At 50.4% G+C, this 27,581-nt stretch overlaps 1 protein-coding gene across 1 annotated transcript in view; it reads right to left on the bottom strand.

The window, feature by feature from the left end:
* The window catches only part of LOC147712229 (scavenger receptor cysteine-rich domain-containing protein DMBT1-like), a 1,653,398-nt gene that overhangs the window by 506,008 nt on the left and 1,119,809 nt on the right, over window positions 1-27,581 (bottom strand). The window contains exon 9 of the mRNA XM_086919604.1: window positions 12,008-12,322. Coding sequence (XP_086775730.1) covers window positions 12,008-12,322 — 315 coding nt within the window. The remainder of the gene's footprint in view (window positions 1-12,007; window positions 12,323-27,581) is intronic.

Genomic DNA, 27,581 nt, shown 5'->3' with positions numbered 1-27,581 from the left:
CACCCCAAAATAGTGCCGCCTGGGGCGGACCGCCCCCCCTTAGCTACACCACTGGGTGCCAGTAAGAGATACTATAACTCGTGGACATTCTCTGGGGGAAATGTGGAGGATTTGTGAATCCCTGTAGACAATAAGGAAGATTTCATTAAGTTTCTGTGACTGCTATATTCCACTGTCAAATAGTTCTTGTACATATATTACAAATCACTACACACTTGCTATGGGAGTGCCACAGCAGAGACCACCAGCTGGTTATCTCCCTCTGCTTTAGGGATTGCCAACTTTAACTATTTCTTCTGGGCAGAATGACCAGCACAGGCCAAATCCAGAGGACGCTGCACAGGATACCAGTTAGATTAGACCAAAGAGATCAGGTGTCCACCCAAGTCTATCATGTGGCAATTCTCTACCACCCATGCTGGAGACAAAAAGTTATCTTCAAAATATGTCACATGTTACTTGATAAACAACTCAGCCCAGGAAAATATGGGAAATAATCATTGGAACATCACTGATGGACAAGCATGTTAATGTTTGGGATTAAAGGCAATTTAATTTAACCAAAAAGAAGAGGTTACATTTACATCTGCCAACTCATTACAGCAAACCTTCCATTCTGGCAACACACCGCAAAAGGAGATCCTGCAGCAGACGAAGGTTGAAGGTGACCCATGCTTCACCCTTATTGGCTTGCACTGCCTTGGCTGCATGACGGTGATCTTCATAGGAGAACAGAGTGCAAGAGCACAAAGAAATGAAGCCCTGTTACACCACACAAATGCAAATGTATATATATTTTGTATCCATGTTGCAATTCCACTGTTGTTGTAGTATTTTGTTGTTTAACCCAAAAAAATTAAAAGTACAAAAAACTAAATATAGTTCTTCTTGAAACCAACTTTTATAGCAAAAAGTAAAGATTGGAAGGGTCATGGAGGTGGTCTGACCACCATCTGCTGCTGCGGTACGACCAACGCATTACAATGCGTGGGGTCGGAGGCAGCAGGGGAGGGGACAGTCAGATGCTTTCTGATGGGCTTGAGGAGCCTGCCAGACCATTGGAGGGTCAGTAATCCCTACAGTAGGGGCCGTGCCTTCTCAGGCACCGGTGTGGGGATTACAATGTCCCTTTCCGCCTGTTCTTTCATGGTGGTCTCCCGCCATAAAAAGGCTGGCAGAAAGTGATTTAGGGGGCTCCTAGTGGGCCCCCCTTTGCCCCGGGCCCTCTGCTATTGGGCCTGGGGGCACCTCTGGTGATCCCCTACATATCCCTGCACCTCGTTACAGGGATGTTTTTAAGGTGCATATTTTCTATTGTGGCTTGTGTTGCAGCCCGCAGCACAAGCCACAATAAAAAGTATACACTTTGCAACAGCTGTAAAGGCTGTCTCAATGTAATGAGAGTAGCAGGACCACCAACTCCTTGTCAGGCGGTCCCTCTTCAGCTGCTGTCTGACTGGTATCGTAATGATGCCTTAGGTTTTAAAAGTCATTGAGCATGAATGAAAGTTAGGACAGCGGGATGAGCCAAAGAGCCATGGGCATCCAACGCCCACAGAACATGACCTCTGGCCTTGTGCAGCGGGGCAAGGGCAGGCCCTGGTCTCCAGTTAGGCCTAGCACCCCATCGACCTCATATCTCCCACCCCAGCAGTGCACACCTTTTGACCATTCACAGAGGGGCTGGGACACAGGACTTGATATTAAGCAAAGCCCTGTGTCCACCCTCAATGGATGTCCAACCCCGGCTGCCATGCCAATCCAAATAAATGTGCACAAATCATTTTTTTTATTTGAATCAGGTTTACCAATAAACATATTTTTACTTTCACGGGAAAAGGGCGTGTGCCCGAAACGCGTCGGTGTGACAGACTGATTGTGGAGTTTGTCTAATAAATGAGTTATCTACAATTCCTGAGTGCGGCGCTTGATTTTGCGAAAAAAGATTACCGGTCCTGTGGTTGGTCCACCGCACGCACCCGCTGCAGAGCGCTCCAGCTCTAACCGCCATTGCTTCATATATATATATATATATATGTTCGCCTTTCCTCTGAAGAAGAAGGCGGGAGCCTTCGAAACGCGTCAGGAACAAAACGGCAAACTAGGTTTTAATTGACATTTTCCTGAGCCTCTTTGTTATTCAAGCACGCTGTGGCAATAAAGGCGTTTGCAATAATCTCCCCGAGAGTTTGGTAGTGTTTTGGCACGCGAGCGCACATATCCTGAATGGAACCATCACCATTCTGACCACACCCGCCAGAAGAGTGCAGCAGCGCCTTGATGGAATCGAGCGTAGCAGTAACCCTGCATGAAACGCTGAGCACCGCCACGCAGCCTCACGGAAGGAGCCGGCAAGGGCAAGCATCCAGCCTGCTAGAGATACGGATATTCATCCGTCCCCTACTCCCCTACCGTGACGTCGCCTGGCAGGTGAGGGGAGACTGTCCAAGCGCCTTTGACCACAGGAGGGGCGCCTTGAAAATACAGGACTTCCAGTCCCAACAGGCACTGGGACATTGGGACTGCCCATCTAGGGGCGTGCCATTGCTATATGGAGGGCTGGAACCTGCACTCCCGTGATGTGTTCGCCTTTCCTCTGAAGAAGAAGGTGGGAGCCTTCAAAACGCGTCAGGAACAAAACGGCGAACTGGGTTTTGATTGACATTTTCCTGAGCCTCTTTGTTATTCAAGCACGCTGTGGCAATAAAGGCGTTTGCAATAATCTCCCCGAGAGTTTGGTAGTGTTTTGGCACGCGAGCGCACATATCTTGAATGGAACCATCACCATTCTGACCACACCCACCAGAAGAGTGCAGCAGCGCCTTGATGGAATCGAGCGTAGCGGTAACCCTGCATGAAACGCTGGGCACTGCCACGCAGCCTCACGGAAGGAGCCGGCAAGGGCAAGCATCCAGCCTGCTAGAGATACGGATATTCATCCGTCCCCTACTCCACTACCGTGAAGTCGCCTGGCAGGCGAGGGGAGACTGTCCAAGCGCCTTTGACCACAGGAGGGGCGCCTTGAAAATACAGGACTTCCAGTCCCAACAGGCACTGGGACATTTGGACTGCCCATCTAGGGGCGTGCCAGTGCTATATGGAGGGCTGGAACCTGCACTCCCGTGATGTGTTCGCCTTTCCTCTGAAGAAGAAGGCGGGAGCCTTCGAAACGCGTCAGGAACAAAACGGCGAACTGGGTTTTGATTGACATTTTTCTGAGCCTCTTTGTTATTCAAGCACGCTGTGGCAATAAAGGCGTTTGAAATAATCTCCCCGAGAGTTTGATAGTGCTTTGGCACGCGAGCGCATATATCCTGAATGGAACCATCACCATTCTGACCACACCCGCCAGAAGAGTGCAGCAGCGCCTTGATGGAATCGAGCGTAGCGGTAACCCTGTATGAAACGCTGAGCACCGCCACGCAGCCTCACGGAAGGAGCCGGCAAGGGCAAGCATCCAGCCTGCTAGAGATACGGATATTCATCCGTCCCCTACTCCACTACCGTGACGTCGCCTGGCAGGCGAGGGGAGACTGTCCAAGCGCCTTTGACCACAGGAGGGGCGCCTTGAAAATACAGGACTTCCAGTCCCAACAGGCACTGGGAAATTTGGACTGCCCATCTAGGGGCGTGCCATTGCTATATGGAGGGCTGGAACCTGCACTCCCGTGATGTGTTCGCCTTTCCTCTGAAGAAGAAGGCGGGAGCCTTCGAAACGCGTCAGGAACAAAACGGCGAACTGGGTTTTGATTGACATTTTCCTGAGCCTCTTTGTTATTCAAGCACGCTGTGGCAATAAAGGCGTTTGCAATAATCTCCCCGAGAGTTTGGTAGTGTTTTGGCACGCGAGCGCACATATCCTGAATGGAACCATCACCATTCTGACCACACCCGCCAGAAGAGTGCAGCAGCGCCTTGATGGAATCGAGCGTAGCGGTAACCCTGCATGAAACGCTGAGCACCGCCACGCAGCCTCAAGGAAGGAGCCGGCAAGGGCAAGCATCCAGCCTGCTAGAGATACGGATATTCATCCGTCCCCTACTCCACTACCGTGACCTCGCCTGGCAGGCGAGGCGAGACTGTCCAAGCGCCTTTGACCACAGGAGGGGAGCCTTGAAAATACAGGACTTCCAGTCCCAACAGGCACTGGGACATTTGGACTGCCCATCTAGGGGCGTGCCATTGCTATATGGAGGGCTGGAACCTGCACTCCCGTGATGTGTTCGCCTTTCCTCTGAAGAAGAAGGCGGGAGCCTTCGAAACGCGTCAGGAACAAAACGGCGAACTGGGTTTTGATTGACATTTTCCTGAGCCTCTTTGTTATTCAAGCACGCTGTGGCAATAAAGGCGTTTGCAATAATCTCCCCGAGAGTTTGCTAGTGTTTTGGCACGCGAGCGCACATATCCTGAATGGAACCATCACCATTCTGACCACACCCGCCAGAATAGTGCAGCAGCGCCTTGATGGAATCGAGCGTAGCGGTAACCCTGCATGAAACGCTGAGCACCGCCACGTAGCCTCACGGTAGGAGCCGGCAAGGGCAAGCATCCAGCCTGCTAGAGATACGGATATTCATCCGTCCCCTACTCCACTACCGTGACGTCGCCTGGCAGGCGAGGGGAGACTGTCCAAGCGCCTTTGACCACAGGAGGGGCGCCTTAAAATACAGGTCTTCCAGTCCCAACAGGCACTGGGACATTTGGACTGCCCATCTAGGGGCGTGCCATTGCTATATGGAGGGCTGGAACCTGCACTCCCGTGATGTGTTCGCCTTTCCTCTGAAGAAGAAGGCGGGAGCCTTCGAAACGCGTCAGGAACAAAACGGCGAACTGGGTTTTGATTGACATTTTCCTGAGCCTCTTTGTTATTCAAGCACGCTGTGGCAATAAAGGCGTTTGCAATATTCTCCCCGAGAGTTTGGTAGTGTTTTGGCACGCGAGCGCACATATCCTGAATGGAACCATCACCATTCTGACCACACCCGCCAGAAGAGTGCAGCAGCGCCTTGATGGAATCGAGCATAGCGGTAACCCTGCATGAAAAGCTGAGCACCGCCACGCAGCCTCACGGAAGGAGCCGTCAAGGGCAAGCATCCAGCCTGCTAGAGATACGGATATTCATCCGTCCCCTACTCCACTACCGTGACGTCGCCTGGCAGGCGAGGGGAGACTGTCTAAGCGCCTTTGACCACAGGAGGGGCGCCTTGAAAATACAGGACTTCCAGTCCCAACAGGCACTGGGACATTTGGACTGCCCATCTAGGGGCGTGCCATTGCTATATGGAGGGCTGGAACCTGCACTCCCGTGATGTGTTCGCCTTTCCTCTGAAGAAGAAGGCGGGAGCCTTCGAAACTCGTCAGGAACAAAACGGCGAACTGGGTTTTGATTGACATTTTCCTGAGCCTCTTTGTTATTCAAGCACGCTGTGGCAATAAAGGCGTTTGCAATAATCTCCCCGAGAGTTTGGTAGTGTTTTGGCACGCGAGCGCACATATCCTGAATGGAATCATCACCATTCTGACCACACCCGCCAGAAGAGTGCAGCAGCGCCTTGATGGAATCGAGCGTAGCGGTAACCCTGCATGAAACGCTGAGCACCTCCACGCAGCCTCACGGAAGGAGCCGGCAAGGGCAAGCATCCAGCCTGCTAGAGATACGGATATTCATCCGTCCCCTACTCCACTACCGTGACGACGCCTGGCAGGCGAGGGGAGACTGTCCAAGCGCCTTTGACCACAGGAGGGGCGCCTTGAAAATACAGGACTTTCAGTCCCAACAGACACTGGGACATTTGGACTGCCCATCTAGGGGCGTGCCATTGCTATATGGAGGGCTGGAACCTGCACTCCCGTGATGTGTTCGCCTTTCCTCTGAAGAAGAAGGCGGGAGCCTTCGAAACGCGTCAGGAACAAAACGGCGAACTGGGTTTTGATTGACATTTTCCTGAGCCTCTTTGTTATTCAAGCACGCTGTGGCAATAAAGGCGTTTGCAATAATCTCCCCGAGAGTTTGGTAGTGTTTTGGCACGCGAGCGCTCATATCCTGAATGGAATCATCACCATTCTGACCACACCCGCCAGAAGAGTGCAGCAGCGCCTTGATGGAATCGAGCGTAGCGGTAACCCTGCATGAAACGCTGAGCACCGCCACGCAGCCTCACGGAAGGAGCCGGCAAGGGCAAGCATCCAGCCTGCTAGAGATACGGATATTCATCCGTCCCCTACTCCACTACCGTGACGTCGCCTGGCAGGCGAGGGGAGACTGTCCAAGCGCCTTTGACCACAGGAGGGGCGCCTTAAAATACAGGTCTTCCAGTCCCAACAGGCACTGGGACATTTGGACTGCCCATCTAGGGGCGTGCCATTGCTATATGGAGGGCTGGAACCTGCACTCCCGTGATGTGTTCGCCTTTCCTCTGAAGAAGAAGGCCGGAGCCTTCGAAACGCGTCAGGAACAAAACGGCGAACTGGGTTTTGATTGACATTTTCCTGAGCCTCTTTGTTATTCAAGCACGCTGTGGCAATAAAGGCGTTTGCAATATTCTCCCCGAGAGTTTGGTAGTGTTTTGGCACGCGAGCGCACATATCCTGAATGGAACCATCACCATTCTGACCACACCCGCCAGAAGAGTGCAGCAGCGCCTTGATGGAATCGAGCATAGCGGTAACCCTGCATGAAAAGCTGAGCACCGCCACGCAGCCTCACGGAAGGAGCCGTCAAGGGCAAGCATCCAGCCTGCTAGAGATACGGATATTCATCCGTCCCCTACTCCACTACCGTGACGTCGCCTGGCAGGCGAGGGGAGACTGTCTAAGCGCCTTTGACCACAGGAGGGGCGCCTTGAAAATACAGGACTTCCAGTCCCAACAGGCACTGGGACATTTGGACTGCCCATCTAGGGGCGTGCCATTGCTATATGGAGGGCTGGAACCTGCACTCCCGTGATGTGTTCGCCTTTCCTCTGAAGAAGAAGGCGGGAGCCTTCGAAACTCGTCAGGAACAAAACGGCGAACTGGGTTTTGATTGACATTTTCCTGAGCCTCTTTGTTATTCAAGCACGCTGTGGCAATAAAGGCGTTTGCAATAATCTCCCCGAGAGTTTGGTAGTGTTTTGGCACGCGAGCGCACATATCCTGAATGGAATCATCACCATTCTGACCACACCCGCCAGAAGAGTGCAGCAGCGCCTTGATGGAATCGAGCGTAGCGGTAACCCTGCATGAAACGCTGAGCACCTCCACGCAGCCTCACGGAAGGAGCCGGCAAGGGCAAGCATCCAGCCTGCTAGAGATACGGATATTCATCCGTCCCCTACTCCACTACCGTGACGACGCCTGGCAGGCGAGGGGAGACTGTCCAAGCGCCTTTGACCACAGGAGGGGCGCCTTGAAAATACAGGACTTTCAGTCCCAACAGACACTGGGACATTTGGACTGCCCATCTAGGGGCGTGCCATTGCTATATGGAGGGCTGGAACCTGCACTCCCGTGATGTGTTCGCCTTTCCTCTGAAGAAGAAGGCGGGAGCCTTCGAAACGCGTCAGGAACAAAACGGCGAACTGGGTTTTGATTGACATTTTCCTGAGCCTCTTTGTTATTCAAGCACGCTGTGGCAATAAAGGCGTTTGCAATAATCTCCCCGAGAGTTTGCTAGTGTTTTGGCACGCGAGCGCACATATCCTGAATGGAACCATCACCATTCTGACCACACCCGCCAGAATAGTGCAGCAGCGCCTTGATGGAATCGAGCGTAGCGGTAACCCTGCATGAAACGCTGAGCACCGCCACGTAGCCTCACGGTAGGAGCCGGCAAGGGCAAGCATCCAGCCTGCTAGAGATACGGATATTCATCCGTCCCCTACTCCACTACCGTGACGTCGCCTGGCAGGCGAGGGGAGACTGTCCAAGCGCCTTTGACCACAGGAGGGGCGCCTTAAAATACAGGTCTTCCAGTCCCAACAGGCACTGGGACATTTGGACTGCCCATCTAGGGGCGTGCCATTGCTATATGGAGGGCTGGAACCTGCACTCCCGTGATGTGTTCGCCTTTCCTCTGAAGAAGAAGGCGGGAGCCTTCGAAACGCGTCAGGAACAAAACGGCGAACTGGGTTTTGATTGACATTTTCCTGAGCCTCTTTGTTATTCAAGCACGCTGTGGCAATAAAGGCGTTTGCAATATTCTCCCCGAGAGTTTGGTAGTGTTTTGGCACGCGAGCGCACATATCCTGAATGGAACCATCACCATTCTGACCACACCCGCCAGAAGAGTGCAGCAGCGCCTTGATGGAATCGAGCATAGCGGTAACCCTGCATGAAAAGCTGAGCACCGCCACGCAGCCTCACGGAAGGAGCCGTCAAGGGCAAGCATCCAGCCTGCTAGAGATACGGATATTCATCCGTCCCCTACTCCACTACCGTGACGTCGCCTGGCAGGCGAGGGGAGACTGTCTAAGCGCCTTTGACCACAGGAGGGGCGCCTTGAAAATACAGGACTTCCAGTCCCAACAGGCACTGGGACATTTGGACTGCCCATCTAGGGGCGTGCCATTGCTATATGGAGGGCTGGAACCTGCACTCCCGTGATGTGTTCGCCTTTCCTCTGAAGAAGAAGGCGGGAGCCTTCGAAACTCGTCAGGAACAAAACGGCGAACTGGGTTTTGATTGACATTTTCCTGAGCCTCTTTGTTATTCAAGCACGCTGTGGCAATAAAGGCGTTTGCAATAATCTCCCCGAGAGTTTGGTAGTGTTTTGGCACGCGAGCGCACATATCCTGAATGGAATCATCACCATTCTGACCACACCCGCCAGAAGAGTGCAGCAGCGCCTTGATGGAATCGAGCGTAGCGGTAACCCTGCATGAAACGCTGAGCACCTCCACGCAGCCTCACGGAAGGAGCCGGCAAGGGCAAGCATCCAGCCTGCTAGAGATACGGATATTCATCCGTCCCCTACTCCACTACCGTGACGACGCCTGGCAGGCGAGGGGAGACTGTCCAAGCGCCTTTGACCACAGGAGGGGCGCCTTGAAAATACAGGACTTTCAGTCCCAACAGACACTGGGACATTTGGACTGCCCATCTAGGGGCGTGCCATTGCTATATGGAGGGCTGGAACCTGCACTCCCGTGATGTGTTCGCCTTTCCTCTGAAGAAGAAGGCGGGAGCCTTCGAAACGCGTCAGGAACAAAACGGCGAACTGGGTTTTGATTGACATTTTCCTGAGCCTCTTTGTTATTCAAGCACGCTGTGGCAATAAAGGCGTTTGCAATAATCTCCCCGAGAGTTTGGTAGTGTTTTGGCACGCGAGCGCTCATATCCTGAATGGAATCATCACCATTCTGACCACACCCGCCAGAAGAGTGCAGCAGCGCCTTGATGGAATCGAGCGTAGCGGTAACCCTGCATGAAACGCTGAGCACCGCCACGCAGCCTCACGGAAGGAGCCGGCAAGGGCAAGCATCCAGCCTGCTAGAGATACGGATATTCATCCGTCCCCTACTCCACTACCGTGACGTCGCCTGGCAGGCGAGGGGAGACTGTCCAAGCGCCTTTGACCACAGGAGGGGCGCCTTAAAATACAGGTCTTCCAGTCCCAACAGGCACTGGGACATTTGGACTGCCCATCTAGGGGCGTGCCATTGCTATATGGAGGGCTGGAACCTGCACTCCCGTGATGTGTTCGCCTTTCCTCTGAAGAAGAAGGCGGGAGCCTTCGAAACGCGTCAGGAACAAAACGGCGAACTGGGTTTTGATTGACATTTTCCTGAGCCTCTTTGTTATTCAAGCACGCTGTGGCAATAAAGGCGTTTGCAATATTCTCCCCGAGAGTTTGGTAGTGTTTTGGCACGCGAGCGCACATATCCTGAATGGAACCATCACCATTCTGACCACACCCGCCAGAAGAGTGCAGCAGCGCCTTGATGGAATCGAGCATAGCGGTAACCCTGCATGAAAAGCTGAGCACCGCCACGCAGCCTCACGGAAGGAGCCGTCAAGGGCAAGCATCCAGCCTGCTAGAGATACGGATATTCATCCGTCCCCTACTCCACTACCGTGACGTCGCCTGGCAGGCGAGGGGAGACTGTCTAAGCGCCTTTGACCACAGGAGGGGCGCCTTGAAAATACAGGACTTCCAGTCCCAACAGGCACTGGGACATTTGGACTGCCCATCTAGGGGCGTGCCATTGCTATATGGAGGGCTGGAACCTGCACTCCCGTGATGTGTTCGCCTTTCCTCTGAAGAAGAAGGCGGGAGCCTTCGAAACTCGTCAGGAACAAAACGGCGAACTGGGTTTTGATTGACATTTTCCTGAGCCTCTTTGTTATTCAAGCACGCTGTGGCAATAAAGGCGTTTGCAATAATCTCCCCGAGAGTTTGGTAGTGTTTTGGCACGCGAGCGCACATATCCTGAATGGAATCATCACCATTCTGACCACACCCGCCAGAAGAGTGCAGCAGCGCCTTGATGGAATCGAGCGTAGCGGTAACCCTGCATGAAACGCTGAGCACCTCCACGCAGCCTCACGGAAGGAGCCGGCAAGGGCAAGCATCCAGCCTGCTAGAGATACGGATATTCATCCGTCCCCTACTCCACTACCGTGACGACGCCTGGCAGGCGAGGGGAGACTGTCCAAGCGCCTTTGACCACAGGAGGGGCGCCTTGAAAATACAGGACTTTCAGTCCCAACAGACACTGGGACATTTGGACTGCCCATCTAGGGGCGTGCCATTGCTATATGGAGGGCTGGAACCTGCACTCCCGTGATGTGTTCGCCTTTCCTCTGAAGAAGAAGGCGGGAGCCTTCGAAACGCGTCAGGAACAAAACGGCGAACTGGGTTTTGATTGACATTTTCCTGAGCCTCTTTGTTATTCAAGCACGCTGTGGCAATAAAGGCGTTTGCAATAATCTCCCCGAGAGTTTGGTAGTGTTTTGGCACGCGAGCGCTCATATCCTGAATGGAATCATCACCATTCTGACCACACCCGCCAGAAGAGTGCAGCAGCGCCTTGATGGAATCGAGCGTAGCGGTAACCCTGCATGAAACGCTGAGCACCGCCACGCAGCCTCACGGAAGGAGCCGGCAAGGGCAAGCATCCAGCCTGCTAGAGATACGGATATTCATCCGTCCCCTACTCCACTACCGTGACGTCGCCTGGCAGGCGAGGGGAGACTGTCCAAGCGCCTTTGACCACAGGAGGGGCGCCTTGAAAATACAGGACTTCCAGTCCCAACAGACACTGGGACATTTGGACTGCCCATCTAGGGGCGTGCCATTGCTATATGGAGGGCTGGAACCTGCACTCCCGTGATGTGTTCGTCTTTCCTCTGAAGAAGAAGGCGGGAGCCTTCGAAACGCGTCAGGAACAAAACGGCGAACTGGGTTTTGATTGACATTTTCCTGAGCCTCTTTGTTATTCAAGCACGCTGTGGCAATAAAGGCGTTTGCAATAATCTCCCCGAGAGTTTGGTAGTGTTTTGGCACGCGAGCGCACATATATATATAAGTATATATATGTATATATGTATATATATATATATATATATATATATATATATATATATATATATATATATATATTATCACCAAACCAAACTTTCCATCAAAATAAGGCGCTGACTCCGTGAATCATAATCCAAACGATATTTAATGGCTCATTTGCTCTTTAGACGCGTTTCGGCGGCTTGCTCCCGCCTTGTTCATATACACGTGTGTGTGTGTGTGCATGCAGGCATGTATGTATATGAGGGCGTGGGAAACATGAGACTTTGTCTAGGCCAACTAAAAAAGCAAAATAGATCAACTAAGATCTCTACTTTTTTTCATTTAAATATCTCACAGTTCCCTTAGTAGACCAATCACGTTTGCAAAGAAAAAGACAGGTCCAAATGCCGACTGCAAATAGAACACAGAATGCAGATAACATGCCTATGGTGAGAAACAATTTGTTGTGAGGACTGATATCAGAGAAGCAAGACATTTGGCTCCACGAGATGAATCCCTTACCTGAGCAGGTGACTCCAGCGTCCTCCAGGTGTACACAATTGTGTCGCATCCACCCTAAGTGACCGCATCCCGACAGGGAGGGCTCTGAGCCCGTGCAGCTGACATCGTCAAGAAGAATGCTACCATTGCCTTGACCAAAGTAGGCAGAGCCAGGAGCGGAAACTGCCCAGCCACAGCCGAGCTCTCTGCACACAACCTCTGCATCGCTTAGGTCCCAGAAGTCATCACACACCGTTCCCCAGGAGGAGTTGTAGTAGAGCTCAACGCGGCCCGCGCATCTGCTACCACCGTTCTGGAGTCGGATAGGGAAACGCACTGGAGAAAAAGCACAGAGAACCAGTAGGTGATCATGTTGACTATACAAAATCATCTCTAGAAAACAAAGATACCAAAGAGAAACTAAAGATTATAATTAAAGGTTATGTCTTCACATCTAAAGAGCCCTTAAACGGAAGTAATATTGTACTTAACCACAGCCACTAATTTTGAATCCAATTGAGGGTAACAAAACTTGTTGCTAAAGCTACAACATGCTGCAGATCCTTAAAACCATAGACCTTTCTCCTAATTATCCTGTTGACGAAAATGTTAGCCAGCAAAAGCAGCTTTCTGTCAGTAACAGGAGAGAAGCACGTTAATTATTATTGAATTGTATCCCACGGGTTCCTGGAGCTTTGTAATGTACATCTATCCCAATTCCCAATTAACATTGAGTAGAAGTCAAGTGAACCCACCAGTTTTAGAAAAACACATAATGTCACAAACCAGACTTCCCTTTTGAAGAACAGGAAATTAAAATGTTCCTTAGCTGTGACATGATTTCTCTAGCCTGGGTAACTTCCAAAATCAAAGGCTATGTAGAGTGTGGCACAGAGCCAAGCAAAGGACCCTGATGCACTTTTCTATCCGAGTTGTTGCGCCAAAACTTCACTGGACAAAGTTGTTTTAAAATGTACGTCCTAATGATGCTAAGATGTGCATACAATCCCCCCGTGATCTTTCACCACCTTAGATTACTTGTATGTTCATATTGTGAAATGTATACAGAGGACAAAACCACATGGGTTTTACACGAACCTAAGTAACATAACAAATTTGCGTAATCGTCAGGACAGCGGAGCATTATCCTTCAACCTTAAGGGAGCGTTTAAGCAGGTGAGTTTGGGGGGCCTTTCAGTCAGATAGAACATTCTGAACGAGTCTGAGTTCTTCTCTGAGGAGATTCTAGCTTCGTTGGGCTTTGCTAAATACTGGTTGCTTGGGATATTTTGATATATTGGTCGAATATATGATTATACCACGATTTCAATTACCACGCATGGCTTTACCACGCAAATTTTTCATCGCAAGTGGCTTTACCACGCTGGTATTTACAACGTAGGATTTTACTACGCGTAGAAACGTCTTACCTGCACGTCTTTCTCTACGAGCCCTTACTTCCATCCTCCATAGAAACAAGCGTCAAAACACGTATACCAAAATAAAAAAAGGACTGCTTTTTTGACGTACACGGCACGTCTTTGGGGGAGGCTCTTTCCTTTTTCTTCTAAAATTATGTTCGTTTTTTTTTTTTAAGTAACCTGCTTGTTATTTTTGGGGGGGAGACCCCCCCAGCCCCCCAAACCCCCCCCCCCCCAACCCCCCAACCCCACGCAGAACGACTGGAAGGAATACCACGTCTTTCCCCAACCCACGCAGAACGTGGTAAAGACGGTCGTGGAAGGCACCCGAGTTGAAAAAACGTTTGCGTGGTAAGTGTACCGTGGTAAACGTTATGCGTGGTGATGCCTTCGTAGTAAATGATGTTTCCCATATTGGTCACAGGAATTTCCAGCAAGATGCAGGACCTGCCTGCAGTGTTTCTCTGACCTCCGGTACCCAGGGGGGTAATGCAGGCCCCTGCGGTGTAGGGAGGTGAGGGCAGTCCCAGAGAGGTCCCCGAATCCTCAAATGGGGTCCAGTTTCGCTCAAGGCCAATCAATTTCTATGAGATAGAGGAGACTATGGGGCCTTCTTGCATTCTATGGGAAGAGTGAGGGGTAGCATCATTTTGCATTACGCCACTGCTGGTAGAGTGGAGAATGTCTGTCGAGCATGTGGGAAAACTGACATGAAGCATTTTATGTACGAGACAGGCCATTCTGACGTGTATTGTGATCTTGAGAAGAAATCTGTGGAGGTTTCTCCATAAGAGTTATCCAGTCTGGCTTTCTGGCACCCTTCAGAAGGTGTGATGCTGTTTATAAAATGCATGAGAGATGCCAGGAAAAAGCAGAGGAGTCCATTCAAAATAGTCAAGGTGAATAGAGAGAGCAGATAGTCGTCTTGAGTTATCTTAGTATATGAAGCCTTTTGTCATTATGGACAAGTACTACATTTGGAGCTTTGGGGAACTTAAACGTTGTTGCTATTGTTATTGTCACTTCAAATTTGCAAAGCATTCCGATGGCCACTTGTGTGGCCTGGTATCACATAGGTAGATAAAGGGTGTCCTTTGTAGGAATAATTTGGCGTGATAAGCGAGGTTCATAGCAGGGCTGCTAATCAAGTACATTAAAACTGCTTGTAGGCAGAAGTATGAAATAGATAGAATAGTGCACTGATCCATGCCTTCATCTGTTGCATTTATGTGAGAAACAGGGTTGTTGGTTGAGGGGGTGAAACAAAAGCAGTCAGGAATAACTTAGAGGCAATGTTTTAAAGTAACAAAGTGAAAACAACACAAGCAAGTTCCCATAGCAGTTTAGAAAAATAAAATAACATTGAATACAATATTTAACATCAAAATAACAAAAATCCAATCAGTAGAACCAGAGATATGCCATTTCAAATGTTTAGTGTCTAAATGCCCAAAGCTCCACTCGTTGTTATCAGGTCATGCTGGTCCGGGGAAAAGTCATGAGCTCAACCTGACCACAGTGATGTGCGTTCTAGATACAGGGACCACGTAAGTAATGCTGAAAACCTAATCTTCTCAAAGTCCGGCGCTAAGAGTCTAGTTTGTAGTGCAGGAGGCCACGAAGAACAGTAAGAGCGTGGTGATGGTCGTCACCGTAGCGCAAAGATCCTGTCAGGTGTCCCAGGCGGTCGTTGCTGGAGTTTCCCATTGGCCATCATCGTGGACTGTCAATGCTTAGCACGAATTGCATATCTCAAGTGACCAGTCTTCACTGGCCGTCGCTATGGTGCAAAGAGTCAGGGTCACCAGAACTTTGTAATGGCGGTCAGCATGTGTGGCAAGATCTTGCCAAAAGCGGGCCAGTTCGCAGTCACACAAAACCCAAAACTTCAGGATTTCTCCTTTTTCCTTCAGTAGGAGCTCAGCTGATGGCAGGGTCTAAGACCTTGAGTCTCCTATTATTGATCAGGAACTCAGGCAAGCCTCAGCCAGGTCCAGTTGCAATTCCAGAAAGATCCAGTGCAGCAAGTCAGCTGGGCAGTTGCAGGGAGGCCTCTTTAGATTTTTTTGTCACTGTGGCTCTGAACAGGAGGTCAAGCCAGTGGACCCTGAGAGTCACTTCAGCTAGCCTGGTATAAAGGGAACAGGTCCAGTCTTCCTTCTCAGACAGCAGGGAAGGTCTCCAGCAGCTGAGCAATCCTCTGGAAGCAGGACAATATTTCTGTACTATCCATATGTCCATTAGTGTACTGAAACTTTGGTCTGAGGGTCCAATAGGTATACCTTGTGCCAGCTTTGAAGTTGGAGAAATTTCTAGACTTTCTCCCACATCTGGGTCTGGAATTTCCTTCATCCCTGCCCTGGTCCCAGGATGTCTGGAGTTACAAAAGGCTAGAGTGAAGTTCTGTGTGTGTGTGTGTGTGTGTGTTGAGGCAGCTCCTTTAAAGTGTAAGTGCGGTAAGTGACAGCTTCAACCCTCCCATTAGGCCAGGATGACCTATCCTGCCAACACCCAGGCCCTGTATATAATACTGTCTGGGAGGAAGACACAAAGGCCAACTACCAATTATGCCTTGTTAAGTAACCCATGATACAGGTTGCAGGCACCAAATGGTTACGACAAAGAAATGCCAACGTTCTACATGTCACATAATAAAGAATGCTGACAAGGTTATTATTCAAACCCTGACTCACGAAATATAAATAGATTATGTCAACAATATATGTTTACATGAAAATATCAAGATTTTCTTTAAAGGTTAGACTATCCTTAAAGGTTTCCTAGTAGAAAAGAGCTCTTAAGTAACCATTTGGAGCATATAGAAGATTGTACGCCCATCTAATTATGTTTGCCAGAGCTCTAACTTAGGAACTAACTACTGATAGTTCAAGGCGTAGCATTTGAACAGGCGTGGCTTGGCTCATGCTAGTAATCTTATGTAAAAACTTCCCTTCCGCAAGGTTTAGGAAAGACCACTTCTTATAGAGATATATTCTAATGCATAACTTAAGATGGGAGGAATCTTAACTCCATAAGTTTCAAGAAGAGGATATAAGTATATATTTCCTGAAGATAAATAAAATCTCTTTATCGCACTTAGGTGAGCTGCAGCCTTAAATTCCAAATGCTGGAAGTGGGAAATAGATTCTAATGTCTGAGAAAAGACTCTACCCAAATAGGTGTACGTCTTTGCCACTTCTAATCATCTCCCTCCCAACATCCCAACATCCAGGTAAAATAAATGGAACGTCTCCTACTCATAAATGGCACCCCTTTTGTTTTAGAGAGGTTTATATTTAAAAAGTTAGTGTCTGCACACCTAAAAAGCACATCCAGATTACGCTGGAGGCCAATAGGGGTAAGATAAAACAAAGCTACGTCGTTAGCGTACATTAAAATATGAATATTTTTTATGATACATTTGGAAGGTAGTTTTTTACTTCTAAGAAACTATCTGGCAAATCATTAAAGAATAAAGAAAATAACAGTGGAGCAAGTAAAATTCCGTTCAGATTGGGTATTTTCTGGGTCAGTCCCTTAACTCCACCCACTTGGCACCATGTAGATGAATGGAGGGCTACTATTAGCAGTGAAGACAGTCCTGAGCATGTTTTCAATGGCCACTGTAGAGGGTGGCTCAATGAGTGCTACAGGATCAATAGGAGTATTACATTTGTGGGGTGGGCGGAATGCTCCATTTTGCCTGCAGAATATGTCCCACTCCGCGTTACTCAAATATGGAGTTCTAGCCAAATTCCATATGGTTCGATTATTCTCTCACGAGGTTCCACATTATGTGAGCTCGCTGCGCAATCAAGATTTGGGGTCCACTAGCACGATTTTGTAATCAAGCAGCAGAAAACATGTACTCAAATGGCTGCGTGCTCTTGTGTAATGCATGGTGCAGTTTGCACTCATTTTCAGCAATGCTCGCACTACTGGCGCTAGATTCCAGCACAAGCAGTGCTTGTTGCATATTTTCCACCCACTGGTGGAATTCTGCGGCTTCTCACAGAGTTTTTCTGTATCCTTGATGAATTTCGTGGAGTTCCGTCCACCCCTATTTGATTTGCAGGCCCTGTGTATGTGTAGTACCATATAGTAGGGACTTATCATAAGTAAATTAGATGTGGCATCCAGGTGATGCCACCTTTGGCATGTTTTAGGGAGAGACCACAAGCACGTTTGCACTGCTTCGCAGTGGTAAAGTGCACAGAGTCCTAATGTCAACAAAAAGGAATTCAGAAAAAAAGGAGGGGTGAAGGCAAAAGGTTTTGAGGTGACCCTGTAGAAAGTCCCACGTCCAACATGCTCAACCCTTACAGCTTCTTGGCTCTTTAGAAAAAGAGATACTTTTGGCCAAAAGAGCGTATGCAAAACATTTAAAGTAAACCTGTTGTTGGGGGCGTGACCAGGCGCCGAAGATGGCGGACGCGTCTTGCTAACGCTCCGTGCCTAATCCCCGGGTTATCCTGGGCATCCTGCTTTGGGCTCTACTCGACCCAAGTGCACGTCTGCCATGGCTGGCTGAGACTGTGCTACCGGAGAAGAGTTATCTGGGCCCCAAAATCACTCTGCGTCAGCCCTGAGCACTGCAGCCTGCTGTGCTGGGGAGATTTGGGCCTGGTAGCATGGCTGCGCCGCTGCCCGTACAAGACGATTCTGCTGCCTGGGTGAGAGTGGCGGGCCCGCAGCAATCCTGAAACCGCCTGACACTGCCAACTCCTGCCCTGGTGGTGCCGCGGGCAGGGGGGCACCTCCTGCTCTCAGTGGACCGGCGGTGGGAGATGTCCCCATCCGGTGAGGTGGGCTGAGACTGCGGGTACTACTGGTGCGGCACTGGAGCAGCTGGGTAAGGCCTGCGCAGCTGTGGTAGGACTGCAAGGGGCGCTTGGGGTGCCTTCTGGTGGTGGTGGGGGACCACGGGGGTCGATCGGGCTTAGGTCCCCCTGCCTGATCACAGAGCGACTGCTCCTGTGGGCCAGACAGCTGGTGTGAGTCACGGAGGCCGGCCGGTCCTAGCGCTCCTGCGGAGGTTGCTTGCAGGGGAACATCCCACTTCCTGGGTGCATGCAGCAGCCCCTGCAGTTTTCCTGGAATGTGGTGCCCGTGCGAGGTGGGGGTCCACGGAGGTCAGTTGGGCCTAGGGGCCCTCATTGTACAAGGCTGGGACTGAGTGACTGCGCTTGCTGTGGCTCTGGAGAGGTGGTCGCACTTGTACCCTCATGCCCTGGAATTAATATTGGTGCACAGTGTCACCCTTCCTGCTCGAAGTGGTTGTTGTCTGCTGTGCCGATAGTGGCCCTTTCCGGGACCTGGCCGTCTGGCATGGCGGCTGGTGCGGACCACAGCGCGCTCCTCTGAAGTGGCAGTCTGCCAACGGTGACCTGGGAGGAAAGGGTTCCGGTGATTCACCACCCATTCCACGCGGCTTCCACTCCTTGAAGGTGTGTTTCTTATGACCAGGTGGCTACGTGAGGCTGACCGAGGGGGCTAGCTTTGTTGTCCGTCAGACCTGCTGCCCCGCATCGGACTGGGATCATGGGTTCCTCCCTATTGCGAGTTGGTTCACCTACTGTACTGTCTGCGGAGGTTCTTTTCCGTGACTCGGGCGCCTGGAGCGGAGATGGGAATACACCGTGCCAGATCTGACCTCTGAGGTGCACGTCTGCCAATGATCTGAGGGGCAGTGGAATCCAACACACGTCATTCCCAATAAAACCTCATAATCTCCTGCTCACCTATCTGACAGGGTGTTTGTAGTGGCCCTACAAGTCCTCGCGCCCCCTCCGCTCTGATGGGAGCAACTTACTGACTATTCCCAGAGTAAAGAGAGCTCGCTCAGGAGGCAGGAGGTTCTCTGTGAACGTAGCCAAGATCTGGAATGATCTTCCTGCAGCTCTCTGTCTGGAACCCTGTCTCCAGAGGTTTCGGAAATCTTTAAAGACATTCCTTTTTCCACGAGGAATATGAGTCCGCTGTCTGAGGATCTTGGAAGCTAGCTGTGTGTATCAGCGCTGGGACGCTCTTGGGCAGCCATGCGCTTAAGAAATCCAATTTCATTTCATTCATTTCATTCAACCAACTGTGTAATGCCAGGGGTGTGGCCCCCTTTCGCAGGTGGAGAGTGTGGAGGCTTGGCCGGGCCTGGGGACATCTCACCTACTGCGCTTTGCTGACTATCGACCTGGATGTCACCTGGCAGACATTTATACTCTTCTCAGGACTGACTTGGGAGTCCCTCTGCCGAGACTGCTGCAGGGGTGGCCTAATCGTCTGGAAGAATCCTGGGGTCACTGACCGCGTGATGACACGCATTGTTGGCTAGAGTGAAGCTGTTCTGTGTAAAGTCCGATCCTGGTCACAGATGAGGCCTCTGAGTTGGAGGAATCACAGAGACTTGGCAGCCCGGCCTTGCTTCCTATGAGGAGCGCTCAGCAGATCATCATGGGCTGCCTGCGCAACAACTCCTCTCGTGATGCACCTCCTGGGGGCCAGGCTGCAGCATTACTCATGACCCCTGAGACAACGGCGGTGATGAACCCGCCTGACATTGTCACCAAACTAGACTCTATTCTGGCGGCAGTGGAATGCATCAACAATGCCCTGGACCTGACCCGCACATCTGCCTTTGAGTTATCAGAGAGGGTTCCGCGAAGTACTTTGACTCCCCCGTTGAGGCATGGGACTGGCTCGACGAGCAGGGGTTGGCGATGGCACCCAAACCATCTGATACGTCCCGGCCTCGTGAACACCCCCATGGAGGTAGACGCAGAGAGGGAAAGGCAAGGAGTGTGGGACTTACAGTGACCAGCCCCAGTCCCGACCAAATCAGATTGGAACATCAGGGGGCCCTGCGGGCGATGGTGGCCCTCCAGCCCTCCAGATCTCCATTCCCGGCCGGCTCTGCTGCCTCTCTGCTTGGGTCCGGAGCCTCTGATTCCACGCCGGAATGGTCCTGGGTTGCGGCTTTACCCCCACTCCCTGGTGTCACCCCACAAACAGCAGATGGCATTATCTGATGTTAACTTTGCATTCATATTGGACTATCGCACTACTTCAGGCCTTGTTTGTTTCATTCTAGCAGTTGTGTGATGCCCCTCTTTTCCGCATGCTCCCTTAAGGTGCTTGGCAGCGACAGACCTTACATTGTTTATTTCCTCTTTCCGGTCATCTTTCCTCCCGAGGTCCCGGCATTAGTTGTCTTGGGCCTTATATACATGCTAGAACACCAGGGTAACTCAGGGCATGTTTCTTCTTGTACTTCTTGAGATGCTCTAACTCCTGTTTTATTGGCGATAATTGAAGGGGACAGTCTCTACATTGACTCCTCTTACTCGTTGGTCGAATTTCCCCCCACAGTCGTACGACAACAATAGTTCCGTAGCTATGTCTTGGAATTATTTTTTGGGCAATTCCTCACATTCTGCTCTCTTCCTGTTGCAAAGTTTCATACTACTGCACCTTCTTATATTTCTTCCCTTGTACAAGTCGCCGCCCCTATAGACCTGCCGCCTCCCTGTCCTCCCCATCCAAGGGAGTCCCTCACACAGGGAGCCCTACAGTACCCGGGTTGGGCACACTGACCTTAATAGCCCCAATGACCGACCTTAACGTCCTAACTTGGAATGTCAAGGGCATCTAGACATCTTCTAAGTGATGTGCCATCTATGCCTATTTGCAGCATCACAAGAGGAGTGTTGCACTTTTACAGGAAACGCACCTAGCAGCCTTTGGAGCAGCACGCTTACGCAGGCGTTGGCGTGGTCAGATATACAGCACTAATTACTCGTCCATGGAGAGAGGGGTGATGATATGGGTTAAGGCTGGGATCCCTTGGGAAGAAAAGGAGGTTCTGACAGACCCAATGGGGCTATGTTACTGGGCCCTTTCAGATGTTTGGTGGGAACGTCATCCTTGCTCCAGGGTATACTCCTTCTATGCAGTCCATAAGCCACACGTACACCTCGACTGAATACTCACATCCGCAGCCCTCCTCCCCTTGATGCAAGCAATGGACTACCTTGGTTGGACACCCTCTGATCATAAACCCTTGTTGACGCACCTGGCCTGGGAGGCGCCACCCCCACCGGTTCCGACCTGGTGCCTCCAGACCACAGTCCTGTAAGACCCCCTCTTCCGAAGCTCGCTGGAGGCTACAATAGCTAACTATTTTGCTCTTAATACCGGATCCACAGACTTGATCCTCACTGAATGGGAGGCCTTTAAGGTGTTGGTTAGGGGCCATTGTCTGGGACAATGAGGGACGGTTACTCCTACTTGAGTCACAAGCTGGCAGCAACCCGGCGAGACAGCAACATCTTGATGCTGCCCACACCGAACGCACAACACTCCTGGACCGCCTGCGCTGCCATAACTAGTTGGCGCACTCAATCGCTCCCACTCGACCGCAGACAAGGCCAGGAGACTTCTGGCCTATTTGATTAGGCAGGAACTTCCCCAGCGCCCCATACATTTCTTACTTGACAACCTTGGTCGGGAACGTAGCACCCAGAGAGACATTCATGCGCTGATGACTGAGCACTACACTCGTCTGTATGACAGCCTTCTGATAGGTAACGCCCATGATGTGGGATCCTTCCTGGACACAGTGGAGTTACCCACTTTGACGGTGGACCAGTCCCTGGAGCTAGACCCCCTCATATTGGAAGACGAAGTGAAGGACACACTACGTGCCTTGTCCTCGGGTAAAACTCCAGGGCGAAACGGTCTTCCAACGGAATTTTTCAAAACCTATGCGGAATATTTGGTACCGCAACTACACTCGATGTTTCTGGAGGCAATCTCAGAAGGGACCTTGCCCCCTCACCATGTGTAACGCTAATGAGGTGTCTTTGATGAAACCTGGTAAGGACCCCACATCGCCTGGCTCCTACCGACCGACTGCTATATTAAATTGGGATTATAAGATCCTGGCAAAGGTCCTGGCCAAACGACTAGCTCTGCTAGTCCCTGATCAGGTACACTCTGACCAGAATGGCTTTGTTCCACAGCGTAACACGGCCCTGTACCTACGCCGCTACTTTAGAGTGCCGGAATATGCCCCAACAGTCTGGCCGTGCTCCAGTTCCAAGGTATTAGATCTTGAGAAGGCCTTTGACTCACTGGCCTGAGACTTCTTCTTTGCTACCCTGGTTCATTTTGGAATCGCCCCTACTTCCTCAGCCTAGTGCAACTGTTATATTGTAATCCGTCGGTTCGGGTTCGGACGGGCCCATATATTTCAGATCCGAGTCAAGTGCGGCGTGGGACCCGGCAGGGATGCCAGTCGTCCCCGCTACTATTTGTGTTACCGGTGGAGCCGCTGGCGGCTCATATCTGCACGCACGTTGATATGGGGATTGAACTAGGCGATGGCATACACACCATTTCGCACTACGCCGATGACCTGTTAATATATGCCAGGGACCTTCATGATATTCCCCCTTCCCTTGATCGAGCCCTTAGCCTTTTTGCGCGAGCCTCCAGGCTGCGAGTCAACCCGACAAAGTCCGTACTCTCCCCGTTCCTAGGGGATACTCCGGATCCAGGCTACACACTCTGGGGGGCACCGGTGGCCTATTGCACTGACCCTTTCCGTTACTTAAGTGTTTGAGTTTATCGCTCCAAAGCCGACCTCTTTGACATAAATTTTGTCCGAGCTACCATGGCGATTCGATCTCAGATGGGTTTCTTGAAAACTCTCCCATTGGCGATCGCTGGTAGAGTCGCACTGGTTAAAATGGTGGTTCTTCCCCGCCTCCTTAATTATTTTGCTGCACTACCCCTCATCATCTCCCCCCCTTCTTCAAGCAGTGGGAAAGAGTATCATGAAATTTCATATGGGGGTCTTCATGACATAGAGTGTCCATGGGAAAGCTTTATCTGCCTACTGAGCTGGGCGGCATCGCAGTGCCCAATTTTGAGCAGTACTACCTGGCCTCCTAACTGCAATGGGTCGCCAGGTGGATGTCCTTCCGTTATCTACTAGACACAGCCTCTCTGCAGCCCCCGCTACTGCTGAAAACCCTACTCCAGATTTTCCATCCCTGCTTCACACTTAGACCTCCAGATATTTTCCTCCTCACTGTAGCACACAAATGCTTTCGCAGGTACTTTTTCCTCACTAGAACCACCATTCCGCACGCACCCGCCATCCCACTTTTGGGAACTCCACGGGGGACACCTACAGGACTGCAGCGGAGTTACATCACTGGACCTTGGAGGGGATACAGGATGTGGGGAACCTTTTTCAAGAAGGCACTCTTATTCCATTCCAGGACCTCATAGTAGGGGAAAATATCCATAATGGACAGTTCTTATTACACAGAACAATCATGGCTTCCTTAGCATCCAAATGGGGCGCGATCTCCTAGGATCCTCCAATACCCCATACTTTGCAATACCTTAACGTGATGGGGAGAGGGAAAAACCTCATGCTCTGGTTCGCATCCTCACTTCAACAACAAACGGGAACAGATCATACTCGCCTTCGACTTCACTGGGAGGAGGCCCTGGACAGAGCGTTTACTGAAAGGGATTGGATGGCTGCCCGTAGCGGTCCGACCCGCATCCCCCTGAATCAACCATTCCGACAGATACAATTTTTCATTCTGCATCAGGCCTTCCTTACCACAGCCCACATAAACAGGCACTTCCTCCACTTAGATGCGGCTTGCCCCCGCTGCCAGCAATTGGATGCCAACTTGATACATATGCTTTGGGGATGCTCAGTCCTGACTGACTACTGAAACACTGTGACAATTACCCTCATAAGCTGCACAGCCCGCACCATTTCTCCGACCTGGGAAGCCCATGTATTGCACCTCTTCAGCAGAAACAAGAAATATAGGGCTGCCACACGTTTTTTAGATCTAGGCCTAATGACAGCCAAGTGCCTGATCATCAAGCACTGGAAATCCCCCCTACTGCCCCAACCTCTTGCTTGGGGCTGATCCTTCTCCAACTGGATGAGGGCGGAGGGTGCGGTGCTACGCCGAGAGGACCTGCTTGACATCCGAATGTTCCCTCTGGCACCTCAATGGGATGCGATGGTCTCCAAGCTTTCAGGGGCAGACACGGGATCCCCACCTGTATTACAGAGGATTATCACTCAGGGTGCCTTTCCCACTGAAGCGGACGAACACCAACACCCAGTCTGCCACTGCCCCTCTGCCACAGACCCCACTGCCACTGAGTCTTAGAGGTGTTTGAGGTCCTCCAGTGAATTTGGCTGTGGCAGTAGGTCTTGGGCGACTCTTCCCTACCCTTCATTCACTTTCGTTGTCCCCATTTTGTTGTGCCCTATGTCCCTGGTTACGTTTGAACTGCACTGCTCCTGCATTACTCACATACTACTCGATGCTGTGATTTGTCAGCACCACTCTGTCTTTCTTGGGATATTGCCATAAGCTTTGAGTTAATTAATGCACACTGAATTTTCATTGTCATGTAGTTATTAGTCCAAATGTACCTTGTCACTGACAATCGATTTTCTTCCCCTTTTTCCATCTGTTACATGAGTGATACACTGACTCTATGTCTTGCTGTCTGCATTTCTCGCATACTACCTAATGCAGTACCTTGTCAGCACCACACTGTCTTTCTTGGGACATTGCCGCAAGCTTTGATGTAATTAAATCTAATAATGGTGGGTGACCCAATATACCCTTGCGGGCTCGGGCAAATACTGAAAATAAAAAGGTACCGGCAAGGGAATTTATTCAAATCAACATTTACAGCGCTCAGATTGACAAACTAATTGTATCAATTTATCTGGCCCAACCTTATTGGAATCTGTACAAAAGTTTTTTTTAGTTTGTCTTGTTGTGACATGAAAGAACAATCAAACAAAAGAAAAATCAAAATAACAACAGCAACACGGGAAATCTTTTATACCAAACAGATTGTTTTATGTATGTAAAAATTTGTAGTTTCAAAGGGTACAGCTGTGGAGTTGGGGGGATATGGAAAGCTCAGGCGGGCAGGGGGAAGAGAAGTGAGTGAGTGAGAGAGAGAGCGAGAGAGAGAGCTAGAGAGAGAGAGAGAGAGAGAGAAAGAGGGAGAGAGAGAGAGAGAGAGAGTTTGAAAGGAAGGAAGGAATCAGGGGGGAAAAGGATTATGGTGTCTGTACCTAACTCAACAGGATCCAAATAAGCTGAAACGTGAAGTCTGAAGTCTTTTGCTTATCGTATTTACTATATTTTTTCGGTAACACCACAGTCCTACCAGTGTGGGTGTACATCTGTGGAAATGCACCTCTATCTGCTTCCTCAACCTGGGATTTGGACCCCATAGTGTTTCCTTCAACTTCCCTATGGTGTAAAACTGGAAAACCTTCCGTGCTGTCTAAGGTGTAGGTGGGATGCTTGTCATCAGTACCTGTCTTCGCCACCAGGGTTGAGTGTGATGCCCAAGGTTCCCTGGTCCACCCACTCCAGGACGAAGGGCCTTTTTCCCACAACATATCACTTCCCTGTGGTTTCTCTCCCCTTAAATTAAAATCTTAGTTGTCTGACCCCCACCATGGGGATTTTCTCCCCTGTAAATGTGACTGGATGTACATCAGTTTGGTGTAATTGATTTCCTATGACTCCGGCAAAATCATTTTCCCATACCTCATTTTCCATTTAGTCGCCAGCCCCATAGTTTACATATTTTCCATTTAGTCGCCAGCCCCATAGTTTACATCTTAACTCAAACAATCCAGGTAACAACACCCAACCCAATTAGTATTGGAACATCCCGCTGCGTAATCTTTATGAACCCCTCTCGGGATTGGATTATAATGATTGACCGGCTATCCAACCTTTGGTTCTAGAGGCTAATATAGATTGTACGGGTACTACTGTTACCCCAGTTAATGCTCTATGTTATGTTGAAGTTCCAAAGGATAAGTCATCGCTAAGCGAAAATGGGAGTCCTGATTTCCTGAGAGGGACTGGGACACGAAATTGGTATTAGAATTGGTGTTACAAGCTGATTTAAACACAGAGAATGCTGAAATGGTGATTGGCTCTAAGGGAGGGCTTTCTAACAGTATTGATACAAGGAGTGATGATGTTCCCACACATGAAGGACCGAGTTATAGGAGGTCTTTTTATGACAACATAGTCCCTCCTTCACATGATGTAGTTTATTCTTCCCCCAAGGATAACTCTAGAGTTCTGGCGGTCCCATGTGGTACCAAGCTTGGATGTTGGAACATAGCTGGGCTTGAGTCTCTTGGTTTTGCTAGAAAAGGGAAAGGATTTGTCAAAGCGAAGGTCTGTGCACACGTTTTGAATGCTTACTAAAATAATATGTAGAATACTGTACTATCAAATGACAATGCAACCAGTACTTAGAAACACTATTGAAACAGCAGGAGCTGCTGCTCAATTAACTATGGATGGTGCTGCAGAAATTACTTCATTAACATTAACAATCTTCATTGCTTATATGTGTGTGTGTCACTGTTGGGTGCACTCTAAGCTCACACTCTGCAGTTTGGTGCGTCTATTTTGGTCTCACAGTACAATCACACATCAAGGCATTATGGTGTCATGAAGTACTGTGGTGTGCACATCACCGAGTATGTGCCTGAGAGGAGACTTCACACACTTGAGGAGGAGGTAAGCGTAGTCCTATTTAGCTACAAGCAATGTTCATCCTCCCAATGGGATCCTCTGGGGAGCGAGCGCAGCAGTCTCCCCCCGCGGATTTTCGCCTGAATTGGGCAGACCCAGCGCGAGGACGTGTTAGAGCAGGCCAGCGCGCGCTAGACAGCTGCGTAGGCGTTAGGCAGGGGAGAGGCGCCATTTTAGGTTCCAGTTGTAGGAGATAGGAGCGTTTTAGGCGAGGCTGGGACATTTTAGGTAAAAATAAATAGTAAGGTATTTATTTATACATTGACGCTCATCTGCTTTGGCAATGGTTAAGAAGGAGGCACGGCATGCTCCGCGTCATAGCAGCAGCGGGAAGAAGCGACCTATTAGCGGTCGGTGTGGATGGTGCGGCGAATGGTGTGTGGAGGGCCATTGAGGCGTGCAGGCCGCCTGCGTCAGCGCGAAGAGGCACAAGAGGCTCAGCTAGAGGAGTGAGGCAGTCTGTGGGGCACGCTCGTCAATTGGCGCTATGGAAAGGTCGGTCTTCCCGCTCCCTCTCACCAGCATTGCTCCGAGGGTCTGGCTGTG

Source organism: Lissotriton vulgaris, chromosome 5, assembly GCF_964263255.1.
Source record: "Lissotriton vulgaris chromosome 5, aLisVul1.2, whole genome shotgun sequence".
NCBI classification, from domain to species: Eukaryota; Metazoa; Chordata; class Amphibia; order Caudata; family Salamandridae; genus Lissotriton; species Lissotriton vulgaris.
This window is presented reverse-complemented; position numbering and strand designations above follow the sequence as displayed.